Here is a 27,911-nt window from a genome sequence, read left to right on the forward strand (position 1 = left end):
TGAAACATCATGCAGAATGGTGGAAGTGCTTAACAGAAAGATGAGATTTATGTTGTGCACAGAAGGTGAGGTTGTAGTGGTCGTGGGGATGCTAAGATTCACACCGCCCGAAGATGGTGATTTGTTTATTTTATGGCGGGGACCCCAGGAACACACCAAGCCTTGACCCGGCATGCATGTACAGTAATCCCTCGCTATATCGCGCTTCGCCTTTCGTGGCTTCACTCCATTGCGGATTTTATATGTAAGCATATTTAAATATATATCGCAGATTTTTTGCTGGTTCGCGGATTTCTGCGGACAATGGGTCTTTTAATTTCTGGTACATGCTTCCTCAGTTGGTTTGCCCAGTTGATTTCATACAAGGGACGCTATTGGTGGATGGCTGAGAAGCTACCCAACTTACTTTTCTCTCTCTCTCTTGCGCTGACTCTCTCTGATCCTGACGTAGGGGGTGTGAGCAGGGGGGCTGTTCGCACACCTAGACTATACGGACGCTCGTCTAAAAATGCTGAAAGATTATCTTCACGTTGCTACCTTCTGTGTGCAGCTGCTTCATGAAGCGACATGCTGCAAGGTGCTTCGCATACTTAAAAGCTCAAAGGGCACGTATTGATTTTTCTCTGTCTCTCTCTCTCTCTCTCTCTTTCTTTCTCTCTCTCTCTCTCTCTCTCTCTCCCTGCTCCTGACGGAGGGGGTGTGAGCTGCCGCCTTCAACAGCTTTGTGCTGCGGTGCTTCACATACTTAAAAGCCAAACAGCCCTATTGATTTGTTTGCTTCACTCCTTTGAAGAGGAAGATATGTTTGCATTCTTTTAATTGTGAGACGGAACTGTCATCTCTGTCTTGTCATGGAGCACAGTTTAAACTTTTGAAAAAGAGACAAATGTTTGTTTGCAGTGTTTGAATAACGTTCCTGTCTCTCTACAACCTCCTGTGTTTCTGCGCAAATCTGTGACCCAAGCATGACAATATAAAAATAACCATATAAACATATGGTTTCTACTTCGCGGATTTTCTTATTTCGCGGGTGGCTCTGGAACGCAACCCCCGCGATGGAGGAGGGATTACTGTATACCCACACAGACACTGATTAGCTGCTTAATGAGTCAATGAATAATAAAGCATATATTAATCAAAAAATGAAAAGAATAAACAATATTGCACAAAAACGCATACACAAATGCCCTCCCTAGTTTCCGGAGAGCGATAATTATTTACAAAAACTACACAGCAAACAATAAACACTTAACAACAAAGTCCAACGCAGTCGAGCAGAAGCAGATGACGTTGAAGAATGGAGTGAAAAATGCTGTGAACAGCCCTATAAAGGAAATGTGAATTTCCCATTGGGATTAATAAAGTATCTATCTATCTATCTATCTATCTATCTATCTATCTATCTATCTATCTATCTATCTATCTATCGATCGATCGATCGATCGATCGATCGATCGATCTGCCCTACCACATATGTTGCAATGTGAAGATTTGATGTGATTGGGAGTGCTCCCCAGATGAAGCCAAAGCCAGACAAGATAAATCCACACCAACAAGCAGGCACAGGACAGCACATACATTCAGATAAAACTGTAATCCAAGGTAGCTGTAGTTGTAATCCAACGGTTTGAGTGATGAGTAGAAGCAAAAACATACTGATGATCGCAATTCCCTAGGCATCATTTTGGTTCCTTTTTTAAAAGAGCCTACTTGATTACTCTCCTTCCCAGCAACCCCTGCACCCTCATAATTGCCCAGTAGTGTAATACAGCTGGGGCTGCTTGGAGTTGTAGGCTATTTTAAGTAGTGCTGCTACAAGCTGCAAAGGTAAAGGTGCAAGAATTCTAACTGGATATGGTGGAAGGTCCACATTTTTGTTTTTTTGGCAGCGGAGTTTATGAGGCCTTTAGCTTCGGTTGTAGGAAGTTTGAGGATGAGAGGATTCTTAACTTGGTTTTGTGATGGAAGTGATTTTGTGTAACACCATGTTTAAAAAAGTAAGAAAACAAGCTGGTGTCATGAATATTGTGATTTAAGGAGCATAATAGACAAGTCTGTGATGGGAAATGGAGAAAAATGTGAAGATGAACCCTGCTGACGTTTGTCTATCACTGCATCACTTAATTGTAGAAGATATTTTCTTCTAAGGTATAAAGAAAATTAAGACAAAATATGTGCTGATGCTGAAGGTCTGGAAGTTGATGAATTTCTTGAAACATTGGTTTCAGAGTCTTTAAGTGTGAATGGCAAGTGGGAAACAATAAAGAATATCTGGTTGAAATAAATTTAAGGTTTAAAGTTTTAAAGGTTTTTTGTTAGACAAAGGGTGTGCTGAGACACAAGGGTATCAAGTTCTGAATTGCTGAGGTTATTATGCCAGTTGAGAAAAATTAGATGTGCTATAAGGAGTGGCAGAAAAGTGTAGAAGGTGACTGTGAGATTTATAAGAAAGCAAAGTGTTGTATTAGAAAAGTAATAGGGAAGGGTGCAGGTAAGCTGGAGAATGACAAAAAAGAGATACGTGTTTTGGAGTCCTAGCAGATAGCAAAAGAAAGGAAAGATGTAGTAGTTGTATGTTTTTGAAAGTGTAGATTGCACCAAACACTGGAAAAGATACAGTTAAAACAACCTGCCCATCTTGAGTCATGTTTGAAGTTATGAAGGCAATGGAAGGTCCAGGAGTTGAATTGTTGACAGACTGTGCAATATGATTGTATCTGAATAGAGAATTCCCAAACACTGCAAAAGAAGCGTGCTTATTCCAGAATATAATGGAAAAGGTTGTCCAAGTTGTTAGTTTGTATTTAGACATTTGGAATGCATAATGAAAATGAGACTGCTGTAGAATATAATTGGGAATCATATGTAAGTTAGTGAAATGCAGTTTGGTGTAATGCCTAGAAACATGTCAACAGATGCAACCTTTTTTCCAAAGCAAATATCGGAAAAGCACCTGGCAAAGGGAAGGAAGCTGCATTATGCATTTGTATGTATGGAAATGGTATTTGACGGTGTGCAACTAAAGGTGGTAAGGTTAGGTGTGCATGAATATCAGCATATGAGATAATGTCAGTGTATGAGGAAGAACGTATAGTGGTCTGGACATTAGATGAGGATAGTAAAAGTTTCTAGGTGAAAGGTGGGCTGCACTGGGGATCTGTTTTGAGTCAGTTGTGTTTTGTGATAGTGATGAAGGTGGTGGTGGCTAGAAAAGTGCATAAAGAATTTCTGTGGGAGCTGTTGTATGTCAGTGATCATGTTTTGATATTAAAAAGTGTTGCAGAAGAGAGGTTGAACTGAAAGGTTAGTTTGGACACACAAGGCTGTCAAGGTGAGTACAGGAAAGGTCAGGGTGATGGTTTGAGGTGAAGGAGCAGTGTTGCTGGATCAATTGAGTGCTTTACCATATGGCAGGTCTAGTAGATATTTGTTGAAGTGTGTGCATAATAGATGTAGTGGTGTGGAGGTTTATCTGCAGGCAGTGAGAGTGACCTTTGATTGTAGAAAGTGTTTGAGAGGAATGCAGAATACTGATATACAGTGTAAACATTTTGATACAGACAATGGAGCCATCTTGGAGAGAGTAGATACGTTCTGTCACTCAGGTGACAGGTTGAATACAGCGTAGTGATCGCAAGAATGAGAGATGCATGGAAGTGGTTTTCCAAATTTTCCACTATTCTGATTTCTAAAAGAATTTCTTTGACAGTAAAGGGACAAGTTATACAGTGCTGTGAAAAAGTATTTGCCCCCTTCCTGAGTTCTTATTTTTTGCATGTTTGTCATTATTAAATGTTTCAGATCATGAAACAAATTTAAATATTAGGCAAAGATAACCAAAGTAAACACAAAATACAGTTTTTAAGTGATGATTTTATGTATTAAGGGAAAAAAAAACTATCCAAACAAAGAAAGTAATTGCCCCCCTTTTTAAATCATGAAATAACTGTGATTGATCACATTTGTTGGAAAGCTGAGTTCAATTTCACTAGCCACACCCAGGCCCGATTACTACCAGACCTGTTGAATCAAGAGATCACTTAAATAGAACCTGTCAGACAAAGTGAAGTAGTCCAAAAGATTCCAAAAAGGAAGACATCATGCCGTAATCTAAACAAATTCAGGAAAAGATGAGAAACAAAGTATTTGACATCTGTCAGTCTGGAAAAGGTTACAAAGCCATTTCTAAAGCTTTAGGACTCCAGCAAACCTCGGTGAGAACCATTATCCACAAATGGAGAAAACATGGAACAGTGGTGAACCTTCCCAGGAGTGGCTGGCCTACGAAATTACCCCAAGAGTGCAGCGATGACTCATTCAAGAGGTCACAAAAGAACCTAGAACAACATCTAAAGAACTGCAGGCCTCAGTTGCCACAGTTAAAGCCAGTGTTCATGACTCAACCATAAGAAAGAGACTGGGCAAAAACGGCATGCATGGCAGAGTTCAGAGGCGAAAACCATTGCTGACCAAAAAGAACATAAAAGCTCGTCTCACTTTTGCCAAAAAAAACATCTTGATGATCCCCAAGACTTTTGGGGAAATATTCTGCGGACTGATGAAACTAAAGTTGAACTTTTTGGAAAGTGTGCTTCCCATTACATCTGGCGTTTAAAGTAACACAGCATTTCAGAAAAAGAACATACAAACAGTCAAACATGGTGGTGGTAGTGTGATGGTCTGGGGCTGCTTCAGGACCTGGATGACTTGCTATTATTGATGGAACCATGAATTCTGCTCTCTATCAAAAAATCCTGAAGGAGAATTGCCCGGCCAACAGTTCATGACCTCCAGCTGAAGCAGGACAATGATCCAAGACACACCAAGTCCACCTCTGAATGGCTTAAAAAAACAAAATGAAGGTTTTGGTGTGGCCTAGTCAACATCCAGACTTGAATCCAATTGAGATGCTGTGGCATGAGCTTAAAAAAATGTTTCATGCTCAGAAACCCTCCAGTGTGGCTGAATTGAAACAATTCTGCAAAGAAGAGTGGGCCAAAATTCTTCCACAGCGATGTGAAAGACTCATTGCTAGTTATCGCAAACGCTTGTTTGCAGTTTTTGCTGCTGCTAAGGGTGGCACAACCAGTTATTAGGTTTAGGGGGCAATTACTTTTTCACATAGGGCCATGTAGGTTTGGATAGTTTTTTTCCTTAATAAATAAAATCCTCACTTAAAAACTGCTTTTTGTGTGTACTTGGGTTATCTTTGTCTAATATTTAAATTTATTTGATCTGAAACATTTAAGTGTGACAAACATGCAAAAAAAGAAATCAGGAAGGAGGGAAATACTTTTTCACAGCACTCTACGTGGAGCAGTTTGCTATATGGGAGTAAGACATATGTGAAGCACAAAGCAAAACTGGAAAGAACAGATTTAAGAATGACCAGGTAATTGTTTGGAGAGTCGTGAAGGGAGATAGAAAGATAAATGCTGAATTAAGAGAAAAACATGGTATTGAGGACGGTAGGTGTTCTTCTTCTAGAGAAACAGACTATAGTTTTTTGGGCGTACAGAGTAAAAGGCAAAGTTATTTCATGAATAGGTTTTTGTTTGTTTGTGACTAGTGGAGGATGATAGTCCTGTAGGACCAAGGCACTCACACACAATTTTTTAATTATTGTGCATACCAACCCACTATTAAAATAACCCCCCAATGTAAATAAATACTCCCCATTAAAATTATCCCTGTACTAAAACAATAAATAGGTTTTCTAGCAAAATCTTAAAAGGTAAATATACAGATCTAAAAGAAGGTTATAATAAATATTTAAAATACCCACCCCTTAAATAGACCTAGCTATATACCTATAAATATACTTTCTAAAAAAACCTTAAAATGTTCTTATAATAAGAATAAAATAGAAGGGAATAATTGTTATTATAAAGGCATTTCAATAAATAAATAAATAATAACACTGGTCCATATATATGTGTCCAAACGGGGTGTAGATTTTAACTTGAGGGACTGAAACTATTTTAAGATTAGGGCTAAAATGGGCAAACTTAACATTAGGGCTACTAATGTGAGTGTTAGGTTTAAAGTCACTTTAACATTAGAGCCCCTGTCACTTGGGGTTAAGTTAAGGGTTGGGGTGAGGATAGACCATCTAAAACAATAAAAAGTGTATATTAAGGTTAGGGCCTCTAATCTGAGTTTTAAGATTAGACACTAACAACTAGACTATTAAGATTAGGGCTAAAAACACTAAAATTATGTTTAGAAGGGGGGTAGGGTAGAACATGCAAAAGTGACCTAGAAACAAACTTTTAACATTAGGGCTGAAAATCTTAAGATTAGGCATTAAGTTCTGTGATTTTTTTTTTTTTTTTTAACACTAGAGCCCTAGTCACTAGGGGTTAAGGGTTGGGGTTGGGAAGGACATAAAAATACTAATTTAAAATTATTTACAATCTGGACAGCCACCATTCCAATAAATCAACTGCCGAAGTTTGTGTTAATAATCTGGGGTCAGTTGAAAGACCATTTAACTGTTAAGACAGATAAGGTAGACTGTTTGGCAACTGTGCTATGATCTTATTTACATCCTGTGCTTGTTTTCTAAAAAATGGAGGTAACTGTTCTACTGCCGGAATTAGAGAAAATCTTATGTGTGCATTTGGGAAACCAAGTTATAATCTTTGATACAAGGTCCCCTAATCAAAATTAACATTATTAACTGGTAAACCTTGCAAAACATCAAATAAACCTATACAGATAACCAATGAGGTTGCATTTGCTGGAAATCCAGTATTAGTTTTGGAACAGAGATACTCTGTTCCACGGAATGTTGTATCTGCATTTGATTCCCATTTACCAGTCAATGTCACTCCCTCTAGTTGCCTCAAGTTACCATCCCCCAAGACCAAATGAGACCGAGAAAAGCATATAGGCTAATCATGTAAACAAGATGTTTCCGAATTTATTTGAGGGGTTTTAGAATAGACAGTATCTACTACAGTAGTTTTAGAAGTTCCGTCATTCATCAATGTGTGGGGTTGGAGGGGGATGAGGTCCGTGGTAAGCCAAAAAAGAAGACTTGGTTAGAGGAGGTTTCAAGTGATACACTTTATAAACAATGGTCCTCATCCCAAAGGATGTCTGGGACTGTAAGGGATAGAGGGGAAAGGCTTTTATTATTGTAGAGTATAGCGCTAAATGAGTGCTAAAAGACTGATGTATTTGAACGTTTCAGCAAGTCAACACCTGAATGCAAAATGTCACATTAAATTTCAATGTATTGTTCATTTAGAGGTATTGGAATTTTAAGCCTTTTGTCAGTTACTAGAGTAAATGATAGAAAAGCAGTATGAAATGGGTGGATTTTTTTTTCCCCAGCTAAACCAATGCGAATAAAGGAAGACATTCTAGCCTGTAGTGCTGCTGAATTGAATTATGGTCTTGCTCAGTTTGTCAAGGAAATAACCCGACCAAATGGAGAAAGATACGAGCCTGACAGCATTTACTATTTATGTCTTGGAATACAGCAGGTGAGTACCATTTTTTTTTAAACAAATAAGTCAAATCATCTATGTAAAAGTTGTTCATAAACTCATTTAAAAAAAAAAACAGTATTAAAATGCTTGTGTCTAAAACAGTAGACCATCATAAAGATTAAAAAAAAAACACTTTTTATTTATTTATGGTTTTCTAGTTGAAAGTGGTTTATTTGTGAAACTGATGAAAATATTACACATGTGCAAACTCTTGCACAATTTACATATAATATAGAGCATTATGTAGTATCTCTAATAGTATCAAAGCAGAAAAGTAAAAGGTAGATTCCAGCTCAAACATTTTCACTAATATTAAATTACATGAAATAATCACACCTCATTGTAAAGCTTTGTCATGTGTATACATAGCTTGCCATATATTGCATGGTGTAAGGATGTTTTGCCTGATAAATCATTCTTTACTTAGTCTCCAATGTAAAATGATATTGGGCATGCATATGTTGTGTAAAACTGTATAACACATTCAATCAGTAGGTGTTCGTGTCTCTCTTTTTAACAAGGAGGGGTATAGCCTTGTAAGAAAAGATAATACAGACAGAACTGCAGTGTAACTCATAACAGTAGAAAGGTTTTTTCTTTTTTTCATTCCATCTGTCAGTTCACATTTTTTTAAGTAAAAATTTTTATTGGTTTATAGGATAATTCTTGTCACATGTACAGTGAAGTTCTTGGCCTGCATATGATAATCAGCCTGTTACCAGTTACTGCTCTTTGGGGTCATGATTGAGTATTACTGCCTTACCTGAAACATCTCAAAAAATGAACATAAAAATGGTTTGATTTTTGTCAGTACTTCAAAAACTGATTGCTCTTGCTTGATGGGTGTGAAATATTCAAAGCAGGAATTGTATGCCACTAATGCTTTGACCATAGAGTTTTGTTTCTTGGTTTCTACTTTCAGACTCTAGTAAGCTCTAAACTTCTGCGTCCATAATCAAGATGATGCCTTTAACTGTATTTTGCTCATCTTTTTACTGTTTGTTTTTTTTTTGTTAGCCTTTGCCCAAGTACCAACTTCAGCTGTGCTTGTTCAGGAGTTACCAAAATGCATAGTCATATAAGCTATTTTGATTCAGTTATGTTCCCAAAACCATCTCAGGTTATTTAGAGGTGTGTGCTTTTGAAAGTGCTGACATATTGTGGAAATATAACTTATAGTAGTCTCATCCTTTTATTCTTAGCCGAAAAGGTTGGAACTTTGCATGGTTTTATACTGCAGATCTACTTTAAGGTCTGGTATTTTGTGCAATCAGTGATGTACTTCTGCACATTACTGTTATATAGAACTGTTACTTTTGAATTTGTGGCTTTTCTTTTATCTTGAATCAGGTCACTGGATTTTTTTTTAAATTATATGTTAACTTGTGAGGACACTGTTAGAACATTTAAATGAGTACATTTTTTATTCTTTTCTGTTTTGCTTCTTGTGATTTTGTTATAATCAAAAGAATAATTTCAATAAACAGGGTCATAACATCTAATGTGATTAAATAAAATATTTGTAGTAATGCATATGACAAAGCTACATACAGATATGTTGTTCATACAAAGTTCACTGTTGTGTTTCACTTAATTATTATATATGCTTTTCAGATCATGTTACATTGGTGGTGTAAACTGCCATTTTAACATAGTTTTATTTTTAAAAGTAAAATTCAGAAAATACCTTTTAAGTGTAAATTTTAAATTAAGGCAAAAATATTTGTCTTGTTAAACTTCTAACAGATTTATGAGAATACATAATGACTCTCTTTAGGGCATCTGGGGTTCTTCTGGCTGCTCACTTAATTCCCCATTTTTTAAGTTTTCATATGATTATGAAGACAAAATGACAACATTAATCATTTTAACATTTAAGTTTATTATTTAGGTTTTAAATTCCTGCTATTTATACAAGCACAGTATATAGTTTACTGCTGTGGTTCCTGCATATAGGTATCAGAGTTAAAAAGTTCTAGTCTTGTGCACAATAAATAGGTAAAAAACTGTAAGTAGCCTTTTCTAATTTTTTAACACAGTTACAGTTGGTTGGTTATATTGCTGTGTAACTGACTTATTTGTATGTTTTGTGAATTTCTGTAAATGCAAAGAATAAAAGTCCTTGAAAAGACATTTTAAGTGCCACATTTGGGGAAACAGTTAACTCTTGCCACCACATCTTATTCTTTTCCTTTAAAACGCCTTGGTTGATTTTTAAAATTTTTTTTTTTTTACTCCTGAGTTTTTCTGCCATTTTAAAAATTGTACTTTAATTATTTTTTCAGTATCTCTTGGAAAGTAATCGAATGGTGAACATATTCACGGACCTTTACTACCTGACATTTGTTCAAGAGTTAAACAAAATCTTAAACGGTTGGCAGCCTGGAATATCACCAAATGGTAGGTTATTATTTTCTTTGTTACATTACATGTAGCCTTTCTGTGTAGCTGTAGTCTGAATTGTGGGGATAGGTGGGGAGGTGTTGGGACCTAGGGTTTAGGTTTTGGATATGAAACATGTTGCATTTGGGGTGTGCCAAAAGATCATTTGTTATTTAAACATCTAACAAAAACAAAATACCAGCAGTACACAGTAATACTGCTGTTGTCTGAATTTTGTTTATTTTAACCAAAGATGCAGAAGTTTATGTAAACAGTACAAATCACTTCACTAACAACATCAGTCTACAGAACATCATTAAATTGTTAAACATGGTGTTAAAACATGGTGGTGGGGGTGTTATAGGTTGAGCATGTATGGCTGTCACAGGTACTGCCACACTAACCTTCATTGATAATGGAACTGCTGACAGCAGTCACACAGTGCATTCTGAGTTTTATGGAAAGTTCTGCTTAAGCTCCAGTAAATACCTCCAAACTCGCTGGACAGTGCTTCACCCTACAACAAGATGATGATTCTAGACATCATGGTAATGCAACACAGGATTCTTTCAAAGCTAAAAAATGGAAAATTCTTGAATGGCCTAGCCAGTCGCCCGATTTAAATTGAATTGAACATGCCTTCTATATCCTGAAGGCGAAACTTAAAGGGTCATGCCCCTGAAAGAAGCAGGAGCTGAAGATGTCTGCATAAGAGGCTTGTCAGAACATCACCAGATAAGATACTCTGCACCTGTTGATGTCTAGGGATTGCAGACTTCGAGCAGTCATTGCATGCAAGGGATTTGCAACACATCACTAAATGTTAATGCTTTAATGTATCCACCGTTGTTTGCCTTAAAAAGGGGTTGACTATGTTGAAAAAGTCTTGCCATTCCTGTGTTGTGTGACCGAAATGCATACAAATACCCTTAAGGTTAAATTCTGAAATGTGCACTTTAATCACTTCTGAACTGTTTGATTTGTAATTTTAAACTGTGGAGCAGAGGGGCAAATCAAGGAAAAATGTATCTTTATCCCAAACTTTATGGTGGGCGCTGTGTGTGTGTATTAGTTTTTGTAACACCAACATGCATATAACAGTCTGTTTTGCACATATGTATGTGTGCAGTGTGTTCACTTCCATAACGTTATTATTAAATAAATTGTTTACTTCTTCATGTACATTTTAATTAGTTAAATTTGCCTCTTGTTTATAGTTGCTGTTAAGTATGTTGATTATTTTCTTTACAGGTAAATCTTTTGCTTGTTCATGTTGATTGCTAGTAGAGGCAGTTGCTTAATGTAGGATTAATACTGTTTTTCATTTAGGTTTTAGGATTGAAATAGTTAAGTATACCACTTACAAAATAACTAAATTAAATGGTAGCTCAGTTTTCAGAGAAATACTGTAGAGGTGAGCGTTTTTAACTTGAGTCACACTTTCAAGAGTTGCTGTGTACAAACAAAATTAGTCATACCAATTTGTAGATAAATGTTTACATGGAGTATGTTTCACAATAATTTGTATAAATTTGTAAGAAGGGTGTTAGTATATACAGCTCATCTTCTTTCTTAATTGGCTTTCTCAACATCTAGATTTTATAAGTACACTGTACAAAGGGCAAAGATATTCAGGATGTGCATAAAAATTAAGAGCTTAGCTGATGCAGCACATTGCATTGAAGATGTCACCTTTGAGACCTCTGTACTGACTTCTGACCCCTAAGCCATAAAAACCCTTATTGGCATATATAGTATGTTGGGTAACACTTAGGGCATTATGATAAGGCAGTCACTCTCTTTATTTAAAAAACACAGTCATGTTTAAAAATTATAATATGCATATAAAATGGCTGTTTTGATGTACTGACCCATTTTATGTTTATAGTACAGGCTTCTTTTCAAGTTAAGATTTTCTATACATCAAGTGACTAACTCAGATTTTGACTCCTTATAAAGTTTTTTAAATATTAAGCCAGAAAAGCTGGGGGGGTCGGGGGATGATAAGCTTCACTTCCTGTTATTGCTACTTACCCCAGATATATGCTCTGCTTTTATAACATTTTAAAACATTGAGGTATTCAGTACATACAGTAACATGCAAAAGTTTGGGCACACTTCTGTAAAATGTTTGCTACTGTGCATAGTTAAGTGAACAGAAGATGAACTGATTACCAAAATGCACATTTGTTTAATATTTTAAGCAATATTACTTTATTTCCATCATTCACAGGTACAAAATATCAAAAACATGAAAAGGGCCTAAAGCAAAGGTTTGAGCACACAAAATGGTCAGTACTTAGTAAAATATCCACTTTAGCATGTATCACAGCTTATAAATGCTTTTTGTAGAGTCTTTCAGTTCTTACTTACTGTATTTTTGCCCATTTGTCCTTGCAAAAGGCTTCTAATTCTGCAAGATTCTTTGGCCGTCTTGTATGCTGTGCTGTTTTTGACATTGACATGTTCCCTGATCCAATGGCTTCAACACATGGTCCATCCACCCCCATGCTTAATAGTTGGTAATAGTTGTTCTTTTCTTGGAATTTGGCACCTTTTTTTTTCTCCAAACATACCTTTGCACATTGTGGCCATAAAGTTATATTTTGATTTCATCAGTCCACAGTATTTGTTTCCAAAATGCATCAGGCTTGTTTAGATGTTCATTTGCAAATTTCAGGTGCTGAATTTTGTGGGTATGACACAGGAAAGGTTTTCTTCTGTGGACTGTACCATCATATCTGTTCAGGTGTCTCTGCACAGTAGAACAGCACACCACCACTCCAGTGTCTGCTAAATCTTAGTGAAGGTCTTTTGCAGACATACAGGGGTGTTTTATTTGCCTTTCTAGCAATCCAACAAGCAGTTCTTTCAGAAAGTTTACTTGATCTTTGTGGTATAGCGGGTCCACAGCTCTCTCAGCAAAGGTCAGTTTTTAAATAAATAATTACCGTGCTCGTGGCTAAGCAAGGGGGCGTGGTGGTTGTGGCTGTAGCATCTCAGGGCGATCTGCGGTGTGGGCGTTTCACACCTAAGTGCACAAGTGAGAGACTGCCCACATCCGTGATTGTTCCTGGGGATGCTAATGGGCTGCAGCTGCTATGTCCTCTCGGCATTTATAGAAGCACGAGTCGGCTAGGATGGAGAAAGGACGAAAGAGAACGAAAGACTGAGGTTGCTGGAGAGCGAGGAGCAGGAGAGGAGAGAGAGAGCCGGTGCGGGCGAACGAGAGAGTGAATGCTCGCAGGCAACTGAAGGGAAGCCTGGGTGTTAGGCCGACACCCGGGAGTGTAATAATGGTCTGTCCCACTGAGTGAGCATGTAGCGGGAGTGACCAATGAAGAAGAAAGACTGTCCGCGTAAGCCGGGACGGCAGCGGGAATCTGGAGGCTTGGAGGAGAAGTTCTTGTCGTGAGCGTCCTGGTTGGCAAGGACTCCAAGTCTCAGGCCTGGGATGAGAGCGCGGCCGATGCCAGGATTGGGAGGCCTCCAGACCTGTTTGGAAAGGAAAGATGGATAGCTGCAGAGAGAGCGTCTCGCCTGCTGCAGGGCCCAAACGGGAGAAGCAGGTGAGACGCTAGTGTAAAAGAAGCACCGGGCTTAATTGTTTTAAAGGACTGCTTCCAGCAATGTTTTAACTTTGGGTTTTAAAAGATTGTTTTTTCTAACGTTTTAAACCTCCACTTTTGTTTTTATGGATTTTTTTATTGAACTTTGGACACTGCACTTTACTTTGAACACTTTGTTTTTGATTGTCTGTGAATAAAAGCACTTTTGCACATTTTCATCATCCCCTTGCTGTGTTGTTGCCTCACTGTTTAGCGCGTCTCGGTTATAACTATCGACGGTGTTGGGTTCAAGGGCTCCCGGACAGCCGATGGGAGCATGGAGCTGAACCCGCATCGTCACAGTCTTCCAGACCTCAACTTGACCTCAACCACTGTTCACGTTAACTGCCATTTCTTAATAACATTATGAACTAAGGAAACTGCTATCTGAAAATGCTTTGCTATCATCTTGTAGCCTTCTCCTGCTTTGTGAGCATCAATTATTTTATTTTTCAGAGTGCTAGGCACCTGCTTAGAGAAGGCCATGGCTGATGATTTTTGGGACAAGGTTTGAGGAGAATGAGAATTTTTTCAGCTTTGCAATTTGCATCAGCTGGGTTCTTCTAACAATAACTGTGAATGAGCCATTGCCCAAATGAGCTAATTAAGGTCTAAGACCTTGGTAAAAGTGGGACCTCAGATATCTTGGGGTACCCAAACTTGAGCATGGTGCCCCTTTCCTTTTTTCAATGTACAATTGTACAAAACAATATACTAATCTTGCATAAAGTGCTGAAAAGAAATGTGTCATCTTTAACTTAATGCCTTTTGGTGATCACTTCATTGTCTGCTCACTTAACTATTCAAAGTAACAGACATTTTAAGCAAGGGTTCCTAAGCTTTCGCATGCTACTGGAATTATGTTATAATTCTAACTTTTGATATGCTTGTTTAGAGTAGTGTACTATATTTATTTATTTTGGTGTTCCTCTCAATTTTAGTTAAAAATAAACCTCAGCACAAAATATATGCTGCACATGTTTTCTTAAAACTACTTTATTTTTATTTCATAGTGTAAAATAGCATAAAAGGAAGTGCTGGTAGAAGTCTGGTCTAAATCAATATGTATATTAAAGCCAAAATCTAATTTAATTGAATTAAAATACTTCACGTTTTTGGATTACAGAATTGAAAAATTGTAGGAAATGTCTGTAGTGAATAGAAACAACAGTATTGACGTTTGCCAGTGTGGAGAAGATACTAATATATGAGGTTTGTCCAAAAAGAAGCTGAAATTCTTAAAAAGGGTGCCAAATTGGGTAGATCATCTTTAAACAGGAGCAGAGATAGTGTGTGCTGTGATTCCTGAAAATCTTTGCCTAACTGTTCTTGAAGTTGCTGAAGAAGTGAGCATCGGTAAAAATTTTGTCATACAATTTTGACTGAAAAACTGATTGATTCATATTACTGCAAAATTTTTTGCCACATCTATTGACAGATGAACAAAAAGCGAACCATGTCACAAAGAGTGAAGAGTTGTTTTATCATCTGAAACCTGTCATAACAGGTGATGAAACATGGGTGTACGTCCCCTGCAGACTTTTCAACTTAGAGAGCAAAAAAAAGGCGGGCGATTTAAAAGATAAAGTTTGCTACAGTACCTATGTAGCATTCCACAAAACGAACTCTAGAACACATTCCAGAAATGAAAAAAGCATAGGTTTTGTCTGTTGAAGTATGTCAATTCATTATTATTTTTTTTTTAACTTCTGTTTCTTTTTGGGCATACCTAGTATACCTACACCCTTACCAATACTATGTCAGTATTTTGTTACATGCCCATCGAATCAGTAAGCTAATTAAAAGGGCAAGCTTGGTTGTAGGATGCATTCTGGATGTCCTCGAGGTTGTAGCAAAGGAGAGAGTTAGAACAGAGTGCCCTTATGAACAATGCTGCACATTCTGTCTCTGACACACTAACACTGACAAATTATTCAGCTCTTTTACACCAACAGCAGTATGTGTGCATAATGCCTCACTGTGACTGAGACAGCCAAATCAGAACTTTTCTTTCTTTTGAATTTTCTTGCTTTATAGTCATTCCAGTTTGTGTATTTATTTGTTTGTTTATTTAAAGGGCTTCTGTAAAAAGCCAAATTTCCTATGAGAAAAAATAAAATTCTATTCTAACTTAAATTCCATGAGTGCATTAGCATCCTTGTAACTGTGAAACTCCTTCTAGTGCTTTTCAGTTTTCCATCTAATCATGTGTCTAAACACTAAATGGGGCTTTAACAGAGGGAAACAAATTAAGCAATCATAAAAATACCAGCATAAATAATTGGGAAACATTTGTATTTTCACATATTTGCATTTGTGTGCAGTATAGATCAACTGTTCTCGACTGAACATTTAAGACTAGTCATTTTTTTCTGATAGACATTTAAAAGTCTTATAAAATAATGTAAAAATAAACCTTTACAATTCAGTGCAAGAGGTCTTAAGGCCAGCTCAAACTGAAAATCAGCCAAATGCATCTTTCTTTATTTTTGAAATAGAAAACACTCAAGTGTTTATATGTTTGTACATCTCATAAATGTCACTGCTGTTTCACTTGTAACACTTTTGCTTCAAATGTACTGATGTCCCAACATTATAGCTGCAGCTACAGGTTATGTTCTGGATCTATGTCTCTCTCATTTTTATTTATTTAGAAAAATGAATAGTTGCCCTTGTAGTTAATCCATTGCTGTTTCATTACAGGAACAATACTATCACGGGTAGAGGAAGAGCATCTATGGGAATGTAAACAACTGGGTGTATACTCTCCATTTGTCTTACTAAATACTCTGATGTTCTTCAACACCAAGTTTTTTGGCATGAGAACTGTAGAGGAACATATGCAGCTGTCTTTTACTAGTTTGGTACGACATTCCCGAAAGTGTGCTACCTCAAGAGGAATGACCAAGGTGGTCAGTATTCGATACTGGCCTCCAGTGCGCCTCAGGAAAGGACGAGGTACAGTTGGCTCATATGAAACATAATTCAGAAATATAAATGTTGATATTTTTGTTTCAGATTATTGTCCTTTTGAATAAATGTTTGTGCTTTTTTTGCTAAATCTTTTGTCATTTGTATTTCCAGGTTTTGTTTCTTAAATCTGTATTTAAACAAATTGTTGTTAAGATTAAAAATAATAATTAGTAAACCTGTCTTCAGGTTTTCATGCACTTCTCACTTTATACATCCCTTGTGATGCCATACATTTTATAAACCAGCAGGTCCAAAAAGATTAATTATTGGTCTCATCAGACCAGAGAACAAGACTTCCAAAAGTCTTCACTTTTTTTTAACGTGAGTCTTGGTAAAGGCTAAATGGGCTGCCTTGTGCTTTGCCTTCATTTGTGGCTTCTGTGTGAATGACAACCATAAGATGTGTATAGGTTGTGTCTTACTGCATGTGATGAACCTATCACTTCAATTTGGCTTTCCCCAGATTTTGCCAGCTCTGAGGTATTTGCTTTTTTTTTTTTTTTTCTTTTCTGCAAAATTACTTGTAGTGTACTAATAGCTTATTACGACAGCTTCAGTGTTTCTGGGTACTTGTCACAAGTCCCTATCTTTTGAGGCTCTGTATCACTTTTGTGACTGTATTTTGGATATAAGTTAATTTCCCATCTTCTTGTACCCCTGCCTTGTTTATTGTAATGAGGTAATTTTCCTTCAAGAATTGTTAGCTTTCAGAGATGGTGAATTCATGTATTGAACTTCAGTATTCATGCACAACTTCATGTGTTTAAGATTATATCACGTTATAAAAGCAAAGTTTTAGTTAAGAAAGAAAGTTTTACTTCACCAAAATAAGAAGTATGAACACCACATAGTCCGCTCTTTGGATTTTAACATGGGCAGACTAACAAACTTTTCTGAATTTGCCAATTTTTCTTTACAGAGAATTTCTACCAGGACAGGCAAAGTTCAATTCTTAAGTCTGTTATAGATCATATTCACTATTTTTAATGCCCTTTTCCTTCCAGGATAGCCCCAAAAGCACTAAGCTGAAAAGTATTCCATTATTTACACAGTATACAGTCATATAAAAAAATTTGGGAAACCCTCTTATTTCTTTGGATTTTTGTTTATCATTGGCTGAGCTTTCAAAGTAGCAACTTCCTTTCAATATTTGACCTGCCTTATGGAAACAGTAGTATTTCTGCAGTGACATTAAGTTTATTGGATTAACAAAAAATATGCAATATGCATCATAACAAAATTAGACAAGTACATCAATTTGGGCACCCCAACAGAGATACTACATCAATACTTAGTTGAGCCTCTTTTTGTAAATATAACAGCCTCTGGACGCCTCCTATAGCCTTTAATGAGTGTCTGGATTCTGGATGGAGGTTTTTGACCATTCTTCCATACAAAATCTCTCCAGTTCAGTTAAATTTAATGGCTGCCGAGCATGGACAGTCTGCTTCAAATCATCTCATAGATTTTCGATGATATTCAAGTCAGGGGACTGTGACTGCCATTCCAGAACATTGTACTTCTCCCTCTGCATGAATGCCTTTGTAAATTTCGAACTGTCTTGTTGGAATATCCAACCCCTGTGTAACTTCAACTTTGTGACTGATGCTTGAACATTATCCTGAAGAATTTGTTGATATTGAGTTGAATTCATCCGACCCTCGACTTTAACAAGGGCTCCAGTCCCTGAACTAGCCACACAGCTCCACAGCATGATGGAACCTCTACCAAATTTGACAGTAGGTAGCAGGTGTTTTTCTTGGAATGTCATGCAATGCGCTTTTATGCCCAAATAACTCAATTTTTGTCTCATCAGTCCAAAGCATTTTGTTCCAAAATGAATCTGGCTTGTCTAAATGAGCATTTGCATACAACAAGCGACTCTATTTATGGTGTGAGTGCAGAAAGGGCTTCTTTCTCATCTCCCTGCCATACAGATGTTCTTTGTGCAAATTGCGCTGAATTGTAGAACGATGTACAGGTACACCGTCTGCACTAAGATGTTCTTGCAGGTCTTTGGAGGTGATCTATGGGTTGTCTGTAACCATTCTCACAATCCTGCGCTTATGCTGCTCCAGTATTTTTCTTGACCTGCCAGACCTGGGTTTAACAGCAACTGTGCCTGTGGCCTTCCATTTCCTGATTACATTCCTTACAGTTGAAACTGACAGTTTAAACCTTTGAGATAGCTTTTTGTAGCCTTCCCCTAAACCATGATACTGAGCAATCTTTGTTTTCAGATCTTTTGAGAGTTGCTTTTAGGATCTCATGCTGTCACTCTTCAGAGAAGAGTCAAAGGGAAGCACAACTTGCAATTGACCGCCTTAAATACCTTTTCTCATGATTGGACACACCTGTCTATGAAGTTCAAGGCTTAACGAGCTAATCCAACCAATTTGGTGTTGCAAGTAATCAGCATTGAGCAGTGAGAGGCATTCAAATCAGCAAAATTACAAGGGGACCCAAATTTTTGCACAGCCAATTTTTCACATTTGATTTAATATCATACAACTAAATACTGCTTCACTAAAAATCTTTGTTCGGAAAACACCCCAGTACTCAGATGTTCCTAGGAAATGAAAGCCATACCACTGTTACATACATACAAACACACACACAAAGTTAAGGAAACTGTATAGATTGAGATTTTTTTCTTTCAGTTTTAGTTTGTCTTGTTTAAAATGAATAACACATTTTGTAATAAACAAAAAAGAAAATAACTAAATTCTCTTGTCAAATTTTGTTTCTGTATGTCCAAATAACACTCCATATTGTCCCATCACCAATACCATATGCACACATTTCTTTTCTTAGTGTGTGTTAATTCTATTTATAATCTCTTAGTAGAGGAATCAAAGTTACTCAGCAAGAAAGGTGAAGGATGGAATGCGACTTTAGACTGTATGACTTGACTGCTCAAGACTGTTTTCTGTAACTGTACTTCTTAGTTTCATTAAGCAGCATTTGCCCTATTTTTTCTTGGCACTGTATTTATAGAGTTTGAGTCATGAGTTACAGCAGTGTATCTTTGTGAAAGAGGGTAAGGCTGTGTGTTCTTCCGTCTGGCAGAGTAGAGTATAAGTTTAGCAAAGGATAATATTTGCATGCCATTGCTGTGAAAGAGGGTTGGGCATTTTTGGTTTTAAATAAAAAAAAAAGAAAAGACTGCAGAAAGCATATCAATTTTTATCAATCAGTCTTTTGGTAATGCAGAATGCCAAGCTCAATTTATTAGTAACTGCAGATTCATTAGAAACCTATAGTGAGGCATGAAAGAATTAAAAGAAGGTGAAAAACCCTTGAATTGAGAAACCCATGAATTACCCAGTAAAGTGAGTTTATTTTGACAACCTTGATGTGTTCAGTGATGGCTTGGTAACCTATGTATGGCTGGTTATTTGCTTTCAGCCCAGTCTAATCAAAGTATGTACTGGCTCGGCTCTCTGTGACTGTAAACTGAATAAGTGGTGTTTGGAAAATGAAACATGGCTAAATCAGAATGCATTGCTTAATGTCTTTAATCTAGGTTGTACTGCATATATCCATGGTGATTTAGTTGTAAACACAACAGTGCTGCCAGCTGTGGAGTTTTGTTTTTAAACTTAAAAACAAGCTGTCTTTTTTTCTCTTTTTATTTCAGAAAATCTTTGTATCCTTTATTTTTGTGTGTTTTAACTCCCTTTTAGTGGGTTTATTTCACAATTTGTCCTTTGTCTTTCTACAAAACTTGCACAACCTCCCTACTGAAGCCAAGAAATGTTCAGAGAAAGTGCTTTTTCTGTTGATAGGGTGTACAGTATGTTATTTTTATAGCAGTGGTAAAAATGGTTTTAATGTTTGTGGCCCATTTTTTAAAGTTATAGCTTCTTTCTGAGAAAAATCTCAGAAAATGAAGACTTCATTTGCTTTGTTTGTTTGATGCCTTTTTTTTTGGCTTTTGTTTTTCATTGGGCATTTTTCAAATAGATTTCCTTCCCCCCTCAACTTTGAAGCTGGAAAATAACAGTTTTCACAGGAAATTGTATTTCATGTTTTGTGTGGTGTCAATGAATTAAATGAAAGAATAAATTACTACATAAATAAGCAACAAAAACATTTTATAACAAATTTAATTAATTGTGCTCATATTTTATAATTTATGGGCAATTCTCACTATGCATTTATTTATATATGTATTTATTTAGTTGATTTTGTCTGAAATGCTCCATAATATTCCAGTGAAAACAGTTACTCATGCATTTACATTTTAAATTCACGCAACATGTATATGGAGTCAGTTACAGCTTTACCACTCTTAACACAATTAAACTGGAGTATAAAGCCCCCAATACTTAATAGGCCTTCTGTATTGGGTATACAGTATTTATGTAGGTTCTTTGTAACGGAGAAAATATTTCTCATGCAGTCTTTTCACCAAGTACTCAAATGTTCTTCGGCAAACTACCCATTAAATTTTGCAGCGTTACAATTAAATTTTAATCGAAAATATGCATTCAGTTCACTTTATTTGATGGTGTAACACTACAATTACAGCAGAAGTGGTTAGATCGCCTTACATGTTGATTTAAAGTTTTTATAAAAATGTGTTCTGGCCAACAACGGTATTGGTGATCAGTGGGTTTTAAGAACTTTTTTATTTTTGTAATAGTTTTGTTGTTGGTGTCTTACACAAGCATTTTGGAAGCTGCAACACAACAAAACATATAAACTTTTAATGGTACTAAGCCTAGAGGAGATCAAAATCCACAATGTAGAAGTAAATCAGTTTTGAAGTAACCTGAATAACTGTAACACAATCCATTGCTCATATTGTTGTAAAATGTGTATCAGTAAATACCCTTCTGCAATTTGCTGAATGGATATTTCAATAGTTCTTTACTCATGGTTTGATGAAGCTCATAAACATTAAGTCTATACTAATTTACAACTTAAAAAGTCACAAGCAACTAATTTAGCAGACATTTAGACATTTCTTAATTAAGTTTAGACATTTTTAAGTTGAAGATTTTAAGGTAATGCATCTCACAACTTTTATGCCAAGCAAGCATCACACTTTATATTTTCTAGTCAGATGGAATTTCAAACTCAATAACTGTAGTAGCTGGATCTCATTGCCTTCATGATTTCAGATTACACAACTAGATATTGCACGTGTTGACAAATTACACGCCTCCACATAGACATTCGACACACTTGCACATTTTCATTGTATCACAAGCTTGCATCTTTCTCCAGCCAATAACATGGTTTCTATAAATAGGCTTTCCAGATATATTAATTTCAGCAGCAGTCTTGGCTCTTATTTTTGCAATACAATAAACATATCACATTAGACAGACTGTTTTCTCTTCCATTTGCATGGTTCAAAACACCCATGATTCCTAAGGTGTGCACTTATTGGTTGTCAACTCTGGCAAATACACAAGCTTACCCTTAAGACAAAATCCGACATTGTTGAGATGAGTCGCAGACCAGTCTGACTGAATTGCTGGGGATGTAAAATTACACAACTAGCAGTCACGGCAGCGCTCTTCAACTGCCCCCGACTTGTTAAGTCTGCAACTGAAAATTGCAGGAAGAACCTGTAGTGTGATGGGGGCTTAAGTAATGGTTACATAAAGCCAGATAAGCCTATTTTGCTAGGTTTAAACAAGTTACCAGAGAGAAGAGTGAATATTCTGTGATTAGCAAATTAGATGAAGATGCTGGGAAACATCCGTTTAATGTTAAATTATTACAGTCTGTTTCAGGATGAATGTAACCTTGGTCCTCTGGACACTTTTTACTTATCTCTTGTAATTTTGCATAATGAGGTCAATATTCAGACCAATTTCACCTTGTGTTTCAAATAATGTCTTGAGGTTGGCTATGTCCATGTAGCTTTGCTTAATAAAAAACAGCACATCTGCAAATCATTATGTAGAAATGTTTTTATTCAGAAGTTTTGTTTTATTCATCTAGAGATATTAAAATAACAGTAGCCAAATTTGTGTATTGTGTGTTGATATGTTATAAAAACATTACTGTATTTTTTAGTAGTACTGTAATAACATTGTTAAATGGGCTTAATTCAAAGATTAAACTGTAAAGAAAGAAGAAAATCGACAACCTTTAAATCACTACCTGCCCAAAAATGGTTTGGAATCTATTTTTGAATAGCTCTTATATTTTGTTGTTTTTTAAGTTAGATCAGGCTATTTCTGGATATTTTAAACATAAAATATAAAATATAATTAAACAAATTTGAAACTAAAAGAAAGCCTTAATCGTGAACTTGCAAGAGTATTTTGAATTTGATGTATTTAATATGTTACCAAATACCAGAATTGCATGTTTTAATGACTTATGCATCAATAAGACCTCTTTTAACAGCAAAAATACTGTTTTATGTTTACTTATTAAAAAATGGCTGGTTATTTTCCATTCACAGCTTTTTAAATACAGTTTGCACAATTTTTTAATGCTTTTTTAAATATTCAGAAAAAAAAGTAATTTCTCCTCCAACCCACAGACAGTACGGTTGCAAAAAGAAAAAGGGATGAAGATGCTCCTGTCTTGGAGCAGAGAGAAAACCGAATGAACCCTCTAAGGTGTCCTGTGAAGTTTTTTGAGTTCTACCTTTCAAAATGGTAATTAAAAAACCTAATTTACATGTAGTACCTGTTTGCAACAAAGCAGATTAGTGCTTTGCCATTGCTGGTTTGTGTGTATAACTGAAAAACACTTGCAGCATTTATATATGTTTGTGTATGTAACTGAAAACACTGAAAAATATATATTTATATTATTATTTATATTTATCTACAGGTAAACTGGGCTTATTTACTTAGCTTAGAATTGCTATATTGATTAACTGACCATGTTTAATAATTGATTTTGAAAAAGGCATTTTTTTATGTTCATGTGTTTTAAGTTTACCACTGAGCACTTATCTTGGCAAGGTAAATAATTGGAAAGTTTCTCTTACATATTTTTGGACAATCTGGCATATCGTACAGCTAGCTACCACAGTTGAATATAGTTTATGAGTTAGACGGTCAGACAGAATGTTTTGAATGCAAGGATGCGGATCCAGCAGGGAGAATTTTTGACTACAGTACTGTGCAAAAGTTTTAGGCAGGTGTGAAAAAAATGTTGTAAACAAAGAATGCTTTCAGAAATATAAATAATGATTGTTTATTGTTATCAATTTACAAAATGCAAAGTGAGCGAACAAAAGAAAAATCTAAATCAAATCAATATTTGGTGTTGCTGGTTTAAAGGCAAAAGGTAGTATCAATTCTTATAGGTACACTTGCACAAAGTCAGGGATTTTGTAGGATTATAGTCAGATGTATGATCAACCAATTATACCAAACAGGTGCTAATGATCATCAATGTCACACGTAGGTTGAAACACAGTCATTAACTGAAACAGAAACAGCTGTGTAGGAGGCTTAAAACTGGGTGAGGAACAGCCAAACTCTGCTACCAAGGTGAGGTTGTGGAAGACAGTTTCATGTCATGGCAAGATTGAGCACAGCAACAAGACACAAGGTAGTTATACTGCATCAGCAAGGTCTCTCCCAGACAAAGATTTCAAAGCAGACTGGGGTTTCAAAATGTGCTGTTCAAGCTCTTTTGAAGAAGCACAAAGAAACGGGCAACGCTGAGGATCGTAGATTCAGTGGTCGGCCAAGGAAACTTAATGCAGCAGATGAAAGACACATCAAGCTTATTACCCTTCGAAATCGGAAGATGTCCAGCAGTGCCATCAGCTCAGAACTGGCAGAAACCAGTGGGACCCAGGTACACCCATCTACTGTCCGGAGAAGTCTGGCCAGAAGTGGTCTTCATTGAAGAGTTGCAGCCAAAAAGCCATACCGCCGACATGGAAACAAGGCCAAGCGACTCAAATATGCACGAAAACATAGGAACTGGGGTGCAGAAAAATGGCAGCAGGTGCTCTAGACTGAGGAGTCAAAATTTGAAATGTTTGGCTGTAGCAGAAGGCAGTTTGTTCGTCGAAGGGCTGGAGAGCGGTACAATAATGAGAGTCTGCAGGCAACAGTGAAGCATGGTGGAGGTTCCTTGAACGTTTGGGGCTGCATTTCTGCAAATGGATTTGGAGATTTGGTCAGGATCAATGGTGTTCTCAATGCTGAGAAATACAGGCAGATACTTATCCATCATGCAATACCATCAGGGAGTGTATGATTGGCCCCAAATTTATTCTGCAGCAGGACAATGACCCCAAACATACAGCCAAAGTCATTAAGAACTATCTTCAGCGTAAAGAAGAACAAGAAGTCCTGGAAGTGATGGTATGGCCCCCACAGAAACCTGATCTCAACGTCATCAAGTGTGTCTGGGATTACATGAAGAGACAGAAGGATGTGAGGAAGCCTTCATCCACAGAAGATCTGTGGTTAGTTCTCCAGGATGTTTGGAACAACCTACCAGCCGAGTTCCTTCAAAAACTGTGTGCAAGTGTACCTAGAAGAATTGATGCTGTTTTGAAGGCATCAAAACAGCAAAATATTGATTTCATTTAGATTTCTCTTTTGTTCAATCACTGCATTTTGTTGATTGATGAAAATAAATGATTAACACTTCCATTTTTGAATACATTCTTTGTTTACAGCATTTTTTCACACCTGGCTAAAACTTTTGCACAGTACTGTATATACCATATGAAAATCTTTTTGATATTATGTTGTACAAATGATGTAATTGTAGTTGCTGTTGTATAAATAATACGAAATTTTACACTAGTATTTCTTTCCAGATTTTTTGTTTATAATTGTTTGCTGTTTTTGTGTTCTTTAATTCCATTTTTTTTTTGTTTTATATTATAAAGCCCAGAAAGCTTGAGGACCAGAAATGATGTGTTCTACCTGCAGCCTGAACGCTCGTGCATTGCAGAGAGCCCCTTGTGGTACTCAGTAATTCCTATGGACAGAAGCATGCTTGACAGTATGCTAAACAGAATCCTGGCAGTGAAGGAAATATATGAGGACAATGGCAGGGAGCCTTTGGATGATGACATTGACTGAAGAATGACTTGGCCCACAGCCTTTTTTTTTTTTCTTTTTCATTTTTGTCTGTTGTACTGTACTTCTGACCCTGTAAATAATTGTTAGGCCAGTATTTGATGAAAACAGCATTGCTGAACCATGCTTGCTGCAGGCCATATCTGTCATAACTGTAAATATAAGGAAGGATCCTTATGAATTAAACTGTAATGGTGAGAATGATATGCCAGACAGTGGACATATTTAAGGAATGAAATAATGACCACAATACTCTCTTCAGCGGTAATCTATGACTAAAATATTGAACAACATAAATTCTGAATCATTAAATGTCAATTGTAGGCATCAGCTAAGTAAAGTTTTGGCTGACTTTGTCATTGGTTCCCTGTTTCAAATTAAATGTGTTGCCCTCTGCACCTTCATTTCCACTATGTAACCTGTAAAAAGCCTTGATGAAGTACTTCAAAAAGGTTTTCTCAGTGTGTTATTTGTCCATTATAGTGTCTTTCCTGCTTCAGCCAAGGCTTGCATGGAAAGTATCTACAGGTGATAGGGCACCATAAGAATGAATTTGCAGCTTCCCTTGGAGGTCCCTATTAGAAAAGAGGGCTTGGTAGAACAAATTTACTCAGTACAACTCTAATCCTGACCATTGAACGACTCTTTTCAACATGTCATGTTTACGTGAATTGTAAAGCTGAAGTCTTCTGTTAGCATTTTTTAAAATTTCATTAGTTGTTGGTTAAATGAAAGTGTTTAATTAAAGTTTGGCAGAAACTACAATGCATCATAAGACTAACAGATGAGTACCTGTTTGCTTCTCATTTTGTGTGAGTTTTCTTTTTTTTCTTTTTTTTTTTCTTTTTTAAATAAAACTCCTAGGTTATGTTGCTTTGGAGTTTTGTGTGTTTGTGGTTTGGTTCTGTTCACACTGGGTTTTTTTTTCTCACACTTGTTTGTCTGTGAATTTAAAAAATATCTTAACTATACACTCGGGAAAATAGAATTTGATTCCTAAGAGTTATTGGTCTGAAATAACTTGTAAGAGAACTTAATTAAATTATGCTATTTATTCTATCACTTCTTAACTTTTATTCTGTACAGTCCTTAACTAGGTGGTAGACTTTATTAAGTGCCATGTTAACTTTGGAATTCTGATATTCCTTTCTGAATGTAGACGGTATTTCCTTAAAATGTTACAATATTAAGTGAATTTAGCTCAAAATTGTTTGTACCTTGACCTACATTAAATTATTTTAGTTTTCATCAATTTGTTTTGGTACTTTGGAGGACTCATTTTACACTATTCATAAAGCATGTTTGGTTAGTAACAGTTGTTACATGTAAGGGCAAGATTTATACTGCAAGTCCAACATCATCTGGCAGTTAAGTATGAATTCTGCCATGCAATTCTGAATAACTGATATACTGAACAGGAAACAAATCTGACATGAGTAATGCTCTTTAAAACATTTGATGATACATTATTTAAAAGTAGTAAAAAATCTGAAATGCTTTCAAGTCCTTGTCATTTGAGTAATGTTTTAAGAATATTGAACCTAAAAACCTATCAAATTAACAGTTTGTTCCATTAGAATTATGTTTTACTATTTGAATTTTGTCCACAAAATAATGAATATCTCTTTGGGTACAAGTTCCCAGACTTGTATTTTTGCATACTATTTCGGTAAATGTTTTAATGTTTATAATAAAATAAAAGAACAGAGAAAAAATGTACAGGATTAAAATATTGGTGCACTTGAACAGTTTTGTGTGTGTAAAAATTATATATACACATCACATTCACCCACTTGTACATATAACGAATGTAATGCACGCACACTAAAGCAATATTTATTCCCAAGCATAACCAGTTGATACATAGGTAAATGTTTATATTATTCTGGCTTATTGTTCTTTACAAATATGATCTATAATACAATGTATACATACATGCGCACAAGCATAAAATATTTGGAACTTCAGTGTACTGGATTGGACACACCATGTTTGTATTTGACAGAATATTTAGTCTATTAAATATCAATTATAAAATGATAATTTGTCCACATGCATTAAAATATTTTTTACTGTGTGTGCATTTGTATACAGTAAGTATTATATGGTGATTCACATGTGTAAATACACATTTTAAGAAATGAAATATTCTGAGATATTTTATTTATTTTTTTGTATACTTTGTGTACTGAAGCAATATGTTAATAACCTAGCTCAAAAGATTTTCCATTTGCCCCTATGTACTGCTTACTGCAGTGCACACATCAGTAACAAATGGTATTCCATGCAACTATTTGGATATGTTATTTGTAATATGGGCATAATTTAACTTTTGTTTTGCAACTAATAGATTTTTTCCTGCTTAACATGTCAGTCAGAACTGAATAAATATATATAAGAACACTATTTAGAAATTT

At 36.1% G+C, this 27,911-nt stretch overlaps 2 protein-coding genes across 5 annotated transcripts in view; one reads left to right on the top strand and one right to left on the bottom strand.

Moving 5' to 3' along the window:
* LOC114662106 (zinc finger MYM-type protein 3-like) overlaps nt 1-26,742 on the top strand; it is a 184,547-nt gene extending 157,805 nt beyond the window's left edge. For all 3 annotated transcript variants that reach the window (XM_028815440.2, XM_028815442.2, XM_028815441.2), the window contains exons 21-25: nt 7,342-7,493; nt 9,785-9,899; nt 16,193-16,447; nt 22,974-23,091; nt 25,302-26,742. In XM_028815440.2, the coding sequence (XP_028671273.1) occupies nt 7,342-7,493; nt 9,785-9,899; nt 16,193-16,447; nt 22,974-23,091; nt 25,302-25,497 (836 nt within the window). In that variant the 3' untranslated portion in view covers nt 25,498-26,742. The remainder of the gene's footprint in view (nt 1-7,341; nt 7,494-9,784; nt 9,900-16,192; nt 16,448-22,973; nt 23,092-25,301) is intronic.
* Nucleotides 1-27,911, bottom strand: part of LOC114662108 (gap junction beta-1 protein-like) — a 396,450-nt gene that overhangs the window by 302,219 nt on the left and 66,320 nt on the right. The window lies entirely within an intron of this gene.

Source organism: Erpetoichthys calabaricus, chromosome 12 (assembly GCF_900747795.2).
Source record: "Erpetoichthys calabaricus chromosome 12, fErpCal1.3, whole genome shotgun sequence".
In the NCBI taxonomy this organism is placed as follows: Eukaryota; Metazoa; Chordata; class Cladistia; order Polypteriformes; family Polypteridae; genus Erpetoichthys; species Erpetoichthys calabaricus.